We start from the raw sequence: 7,679 nt of genomic DNA on the forward strand, positions 1-7,679 counted from the left end.
GTGCAAGAAGACCCTGAGCAGCCCATGGGGCGGAAGGCTCAGTCCAAAGGGGGGGGGGAGACACACACACACACACACCCCGAATGCCCAGCCCCACTCTCACCCAGGAGCCCCTCCACCCACCCCCTTCCAAGGACCCCGGGAGGACAATTTCAGGAAGGGGACGGAGCCCCCCCCCCCCCGCTCTGGGCAGAGACCTGGCTCATGGGATCAGGCCTTGTCAAAAGTGACGGAATCAATGTCGGAAGCAAAAGCCTCCCCTCCCCCCTGCAAGGCAGGCCCCCTTCCGCTCCTCGGGCAGATCCATTGACAGGGTTATTTGATTTGCCAGCACCAGAGTCTCTCTCTCCCTTTCCCCACAGTGGTGCCCGGGGTGGCTTCATGGTGGAGACGGGCACGGAGGAGGTTCCCACCGGCTCTGCCTCCTGCGCCTGGTTCGGTTGGCTCTGGTGCCAAGCCCCGGCCCGGCTCCCCCGCAGCTGCCCGTCAGCACGCCCGCGCGGTGGCCCCACCAAGGCCACGGTCCTTCTGGGCTCTCGGCCGGCCGGGGGCTAGGACTCTGCCGCGTCCTCCTCGCCACGGCGCCCGGCGTACAGCGCGGCCAGCTGGCGGAATCGGGGCCCCCAGCTGCTGAGATAGGAGAAGTCCTGCTCGGAGCCGGTGGAGCGGGAGTGGATGGAGCTGAAGGAGGTGAGGGGGGAGTCGGCCCCCTCAAAGGCGTAGGTCTGGAAGGAGTCGTAGGGGGGCACGGAGGGGTCCTCGTCCGCCAGCCCCACCTTCCGGCTGATGTAGTCTCTGAAGAGGGAGAAGTCCAGGTCGGGGGCCTGGCCCCACTGGGGCAGGGAGCGCAGTTCCGAGGGGAGGCCGGGGGGCCCCTCCCCGCCGCCGCCGCCCCCTTTCGCCTCGCTGAAGTCGTAGAGGCTGCGCAGGGCCGACATGTCGTAGGCTTCCGTGTCCTGCTCGCCGCCCCCCTCGTCGTTGTACTTGATGACGTTGTCCCGCATGTCCTCGTCCTCCTCGGAGGCCAGGTGGCCCTTCTGGTGGCGCTTCAGCGTCAGGATCAGGAGCACCAGCACTGCAGCAGGGGAGGAGCGGGGAGAGGGGGGGGCAGTGAGGGGGGGCAGCAATCCTAACCCCCCATCCACCCGCGACTCCCCTCTGAGCCAGCGGGAGGGTCTCGGTGAGGGAAGAACCCCCTTTTACCTCCTCTGACTGTGGGAACAGGGCAGGGGTCATTTCCTGATGGAGCGCGCAGGAGCGGAGCTCCGGCAGTAAAGAGCCCAGGGGGCGGGCACATGCAACAAGCCCCGCCCCCTGCTCCCAGCAGCCCCAGGCCACGAGGAGGAAGAAGCAGTCCTCCTTTCCTTCTCTCCTTATTTCCTTCTCTCCCTCTTTCTTTCTTTCTGTCCTTTTTTCCTTCTCTCTTTCTTTCCCTCCTTATTTCCTTCTCTCCCTCTTTCTCTCCCTCTTTCCTTCTTTTTCTTTCCCTCCTTCCTTCCTGCACAGATCTGTGTCTCCCCCCCCCCATAGTTAGCAATTCAAAACAGTCCAGTGGCAGCTTTAAGACCAAGTTTGTGAAAAATTTAATAAAACCCTGCCCCTTTGGGGGCAGTTATTAAAAAAAAGACCAAGTTCTTATTCAGGTACAAGCTCTCCCTCCTCTGTGAGGGCAGATCTGCACGTTCCCCCAATAGCTAGCCATCCAAAACAGTCCAGTGGAGCCTGAGTGGTGGGTGTCGCCTTCTGACATGCTTCCGGTGATGTCAGGGGGTGTGGCATATGCAAATAGGTAATGCTAATGAGCTCCTGCACCTCTTTTTCTACAAAACGACCCCTGGGACAGGTCGAGACTACGGGGTGGTGCCTGTGGGTCAAACGCTAAACCGCTATCTGAGCCCAGCAGGAGTCTCTTCCCACCGGAAGACCACAAGTCGTACACGAAGGCAGAAGGCCCAGTTCCCCTCTGTCAAGGTCTGCTGCCCTCCCTGTGCAAGGTGGGGCTGCACAGAGGCCAGGGCTGGCCAGGAGACTCCCCCCTGGGGGGGGAGGGCTCTGCATGACCAGCAGCCTCTCTGGAAGGGGCTGTCTCTTCCCCAGCAAGGGGTCTGGGGCCGACCCCGGCAGCAGCCGCAGCTGCATCCTTTCCCCGCCGCCTCTGCACACCCAGGCTGGGTGAGGGCGTCCTGGTGCCGAGCAGCTGAGAGGCACGCAAGGCTTGCGCCAGGCAGAAGGGACTCTGCTTCTGTGTGGCTCGGCCGCCCAGCCCGTGAGCCGGTGGCTCCAAGGGCCCAGGGACACAAGGGACGGCTGGGGTGTCCGGAAGCAGAGAAGTCAGTTGGAAGGGGGGGGGCAGGCTTGCCTCTGCCAAAGACAAATCGGATGGAAGCGGGCGAGAGGGGGAGGGAGGGAGGGAGCAGCCCAGGGGGACCCCTGGCTCCCCACCCCACCGACTGCCCACCCAGCACGAGAGGCCCAGGCCAGCCACGGTGGCCTTCCCCAGAGGGGAGTGTGCTGGGCGGCGGCGGCGGCCCCAGGTCTGGGGGGGGGGTGCGGCAGGACAGGGCGGAGTTGTCCGGAAGGGGCCGGAGCGGCACTCACCCACCAGGATGAGGACACAGACCAGCAAGGCGATGAGGGCGCCGGGGCTGAGGGAGGCGGAGAGGGCGTAGGCCGTGGCGTTGCAGGACTGGATGGCCCCGGAGCTGTCGCAGCCGCAGACGCGGATGGTGAGGGTCCCCGTGCTGCTCAGGGCCGGGGGGGCGCTGTCCACCACTAGAATGGGCAGCAAGAAGAGGTCCTGCTCCTGCCGGTTGAAGCCCGGGCGCTGGGTCCGCACCGCAGCGGTGTTGTCTGGGGAGACGAGAAAGGAGATGGGGAACCGGGGTGAAGCACCGCGAGGGCACCGCGCCCACCTTGGCTCCACCAGGCTGCCCCCAAAGGGGTGTGTGTCTTGTTATTAACACTGAATATTTACAGAACTCGCGTCCCGGCCTTCTGCCTTCACAAGGGCCAGCAAAGCAGCTAACTGTTTAAAACGGACATGATCCCATTACGTTTCAAAACCATTAATAAGGGAAGCCCCATCCCAAACACACATCACTCCAACCATTAAAAAGCAGAGTTCAAATACATCCAGACCATAAACACGTTGGGGATCGCGGAAGGAGTGCTGCCAAGCAAAACAAAAAAGTCTCCACCCGCCGGTGGGGGACGGCAGTGGAAGGGGACAGACGGATCTCCTGGAGGGGGGGGGAGTTCCAGAGCTTTGGGGCCACGACCAAAAAGACCCTCTTCCGGGTTGCCACCCACCCAGCCTCAGAAGAAGGGGCCTCCAGCAATGACCACAGTGGTTGAGCGGGTGCAGAAGCCATGAGTCTTCTGTCTCGACAGGCAGCGTGTCAAGCCACGAAGCGCCCCCCAAGCCACACACCCCCACAGCAGATGGCCACCAGTGGAGAACCCAGGTCTACAGCTGATGAGCTTACCCAGCAACCCGGCTGGTTGTTCCTGGGGGAGGGGGTGTCATAGACTCATAGAGTTGGAAGGGGGCATACAGAGACCATCTAGTCCAGCCCCCTGCCCAGTGCAGGACCAGCCTCAAGCATCTCTGGCAAATATCCGTCCAGCCTCTTCTTGGAAGCTGCCAGTGAAGGGGAGCCCACCACCTCCGGAGGCAGCTGATTCCACCTCTGAACCACTCTGACCGTGAAAAAGTTTTTCCTACTCTCCAGCCGGTACCTTTCTGCATGTAGTTTAAACCCGTTGCTTCAGATTCCTGCACACTCAACAACACTCCTCTGTTAGTGATTTGTTTATTGAGATACGTAGCTGTGTCAAGCAGAGACCATGTGTGTCAGAAATGACTGGGTTGGCACCAGTCCCCGGTATTATACATCAGGGGTGTCAAACATAAGGCCCGGATGTGTGTGTGTGTGTGTGTGTGTGTGTGTGTGTGTGTGTGTGAGAGAGAGAGAGAGAGAGAGAGAGAGAGAGAGAGAGAGAGAGAGAGAGAGAGAGAGAGAGAGCTGAGAACAGGAGTCAAATCACTGTGAAGAATCCAGGGAAGTCCCTGGGGGGAGTCGGGGGGGGGGCAAGCAGGCCAAGGAATGCCCACGCAGTACCCTAACCCTTCTCTCTGGCACCAGGCACCAGCTGCGTCAAGAGCCAGCCCCCCTCAGAATCGGGGGGGGGGGAGGCCAGCTGAAATCCCAGGGCCAGCTGCCAACAGCCCCCACCCCATCTGCAGCCTGCCTGCTTCCTCTGCCAGGCTGGCCAGGCAGGCCTCGGCCACAGCCCTGCAGGCGACAGCTCCGCTTCCCCCGTCCCCAGGCACCTCAGGGACCTGCGCTCAGCTCCCCGCCTTGTCAGGATACCTCCCCCCCCCCCCAGTTCTGGCCTGCTAATGAGCCCTTTGGAGAGTTCCCCCGTCTGCCTGACTCGCCTGGAGCTCCGGAGGCCTCAGTCGCCTTCCTGCTGCGCTCAGAAATCGGCCACCAGCCAAGGAAGCCTCCCCCACCCCGCCCAATTCCCTGGCTGGTGGAGGGCTGGGGGGGCTGGGGACACGCCTGCCTCTGCAGTGGGCCTGGCAGTGGCGGAAGGGATTCCGGAATGGGCAGAGAGCGCCGGGGGTGTGCCCAGAATGCGGGCAAAGGGGCAGGCACCTGCTTCAGCCTCTCCAGTCCCTGCCGCCGGGAGAGCTGGGCCGCTGCACCCAACAGCCAGACAAGCAGCTCCCTGCAGGGGCTCGGGGGGGGGGGGGAATTGGGCCAGAATCGGGCCCTCAGTCTGGCGGGGGCTTTCTTTCCGTGTGTCTTTTTAGAACACGCAAGGCAGAGCGGCAGAGCCCAGCATGAGATGGCAGAACAGACGACACCCCTTTAGACTGCAGGCCAGGAAATCGCAATGCTCCCCTGCTTTAAATAAAGGTCCTTGCGAGGAGAAAGCTAGCACTGCAGGGAGGGCACCGGGCGAGTCCCCTTCCGCACGGGGGTGTTCCGGCTGCCCCCACCCTGAAGCAGAGCAGCCCCTTTGGCCACGTCTGTCTGCCGGTCTGTCTGCTAAACGTCTACCCTGCCCTTCTCCTCCAAGGAGCCCAGGGCAGCACTCCCGCTCCTCCTACGTCCGTCTTATCCCCACAACAGCCCTGTAGGGTAGGCCAGGCTGAGTGACTTGCCCCAGGGGGGCTCGGCGGCTGTGAACCTGAGTCTCTCTCAGAGAGCTCCCAGTCCAGAGCTCTCTGGCCACTGCACCGGACTGCCTCTCCCCTCACCCCGCTGCACCGCCAGCCCAGCCTCTCCCGTGCCGCTGGACTGCGTGTCCTTGAATGCTGGAGAGACGGGCCCGGGCCAGCGGCCTCCGTGGGGCTGCAGTCAGTCACTCTGTGGCCGGCCAGCCCCCCCCCCACAGCCTCCTGGGAAGGAAAACGAGAGGAGGGGGAACCCCCCCCCCACATTACGGGGGAACACCAGCACGGCACCCCTCAAATGTCACGGATCCACCAGCTGTCCTGGAGTTCCCCGCCCGGAGCCCGCTTGTGGGAAGGGTGGGGCAGAAGCTGAACAAGTAAATGAATAAGTGGGCAAAGGGAGAAGATCAGGGAGGAGGGCCACGGGCCACGGGCAAGAGCCACACTCCGCGCACTGCTGCGTGGGTGAGGAGCATTTCCAACCAACAGGGCGGAGAAGCCGGACGTCCTCTCCCCTTGAGTTTGGACACCACATTTACAAATGGTTCCCCTTCAGCAGACAGATCTAGAGAGCCAGTTTGGTGTCATGGTGAAGTGCGCAGAGGACTCTAATCTGGGAGAACCGGGTTCGATTCCCCACTCCTCCTCCACTTGCCCCTGGCTGGATGACCTTGGGCAAGCTGTACTTCTGACAAGAGCTGTCCTTGAAAAAGAGTCGTTTCTGTCAGAGCTTTCTCAGCCCCACCTACCTCCCAGGGTGTCTGTTGTGGGGGAGGGGAAGGGAAAGGAGTTTGTCAGCCGCTCTGAGACTCCTTTGGGTAGTGAAGGGCCATGGGGTAGAAATCCAATCTCTTCCTCACAGGGTGTCTGTTGTGGGGAGGGGGAGGGAAAAGGAGTTTGTCAGCCGCTCGGAGCCACCTTTGGGTAGTGAAGGGCCATGGGGTAGAAATCCAATCTCTTCTCTCTTCTTCTCTCTTAAAGGCTACAAAGAGGGCTCTATTTTTAAAAATGATTTCAGCACCCAGCAAGGTGAGTGAACCAGCATCCCCCAGGAGGAGACAGCCCCTGAAGGGAACGGGGTCAGAGCGGCAGCTGACCTCTGGGGACGCCCCCCCCCCCAGCCAATCCCTGCTCCGGAGCTCCAGCCTCCCCTGATCCACCAGGGCCAGCTCACCCCTCGAGGGGGGGGGCGCTGGAGGAGGCTCTTGGGCCTCTCCCGCGGGGTGGGTGTGGGTGGGGGGCTTCTCCTGTGCATGGCCAGCAGGACACCCCCGCTTGGGGGGGGGGCAGCCATCCCACCCACCCCCACTCTGCCTCACAGGAGGAGCTGCCGTGCGGATGCAGGTAGAGGCTCTGTCTGTCTGTCTGCTTGACCCACCACAAACCCCGGTGACGTGACGGGGCAGGGGGAGGTCAGCCCCACCTTCCAGGTCCACATCTCCCTCCCCCTTTAAGTCTGAAGTGAGGAGGGGGGAGTTGCTGGGCTGCGGGGGGGGGGAGACAGACACAGAGATGGGGGCAAGCGGCAGAGACAAGGCAGGCTGCCCCCACGTGCCTCCACTCACCGTGGGGGGAGGCTTTCCCCACCCCTGCATGGAAACAGCCCCTGGGTGGCTGCTGAGGAAAGGGTCCCTGCGGAAGACTGCGAGGGGAGAGGTCCTGGCCCTCCTCTTGGACCGCCGGCCTCCTTCCTTCCCGGCACAAGCAGAGAGCAGCTCTTGAGCAGGTTTCCCGCTCGTCTCCTCCATCTCTCGGGTATGTTGCAGGGCTCTCTTTCGGCTCTGCTCCTGCAGAGGGCAGGGGGGTTGGACTAGATGACCTGCAAGGCCCCTTCCAACTCTGACACTCTATGATTCTACGATTCTATTCTCCCCCCCCCATGGATTTTGATGGCCTGCATCTCCCTGAGGTCAGCCTTCAGCTAGGCACCACGGGGGGGGGGGGGCCTGGGTTGTCATCTGGCCCCGTTCCACATCACAGCGGGCAGCTAACAGGGGCAGGGTCTCTCCAGTCCAGCTGCCCTTTTGTGTGTGTGTGGGGGGGCCCCAGCATGCACCAAAGTGGAAAGCAGGCCCTTGAGCTCCCAGGCGCAGGGCACACAGGTGCACGCCCCCCCCCCCCCCCCCCCCACCCCGGCCGCAGAGTGCCAGGAAGGAGGGGCGGGCGCCAGGCCATGCCGAGCGGGAGAGCCCCATGCCTGGTGCCTCCGCCGCTGCTTCGTGCAGGATGTAAGAGGACAAGATTTAAGCGTGAGCCTGGTGTCTCCATCTGGGCTGGCATCCATCAGCAGCTCATCTTGGCTCCGACGGCAATATTTATAAATCACGTCTCAAAACTGGCTACAAATTTGTACAAAGAAACAGATGGGCCGTTGGCGGCCGTTTGTCACCACCGAGATGCGCGGGAGGAGGGGTACACAGAGGGCCCGGGATTGGGGGGGGGCCCAGCGGAAGGGCGGAGGAGGTCACGGGGAGGGGGAGGGCCAGGTGGTCGG

At 62.7% G+C, this 7,679-nt stretch overlaps 1 protein-coding gene across 1 annotated transcript in view; it reads right to left on the reverse strand.

Moving 5' to 3' along the window:
* Window positions 1-222: 222 nt before the first annotated feature.
* Window positions 223-7,679, reverse strand: part of CDH22 (cadherin 22) — a 92,303-nt gene continuing 84,846 nt past the window's right edge. Inside the window, exons 9-10 of the mRNA XM_015408415.1 lie at window positions 2,599-2,927; window positions 223-1,075 (exon numbers count right to left, since the gene is read on the reverse strand). Coding sequence (XP_015263901.1) covers window positions 552-1,075; window positions 2,599-2,927 — 853 coding nt within the window. The 3' untranslated portion in view covers window positions 223-551. The remainder of the gene's footprint in view (window positions 1,076-2,598; window positions 2,928-7,679) is intronic.

The sequence above is a fragment of the Gekko japonicus genome, unplaced genomic scaffold, assembly GCF_001447785.1.
Source record: "Gekko japonicus isolate JY-2015 unplaced genomic scaffold, Gekko_japonicus_V1.1 scaffold784, whole genome shotgun sequence".
NCBI lineage: Eukaryota > Metazoa > Chordata > Lepidosauria > Squamata > Gekkonidae > Gekko > Gekko japonicus.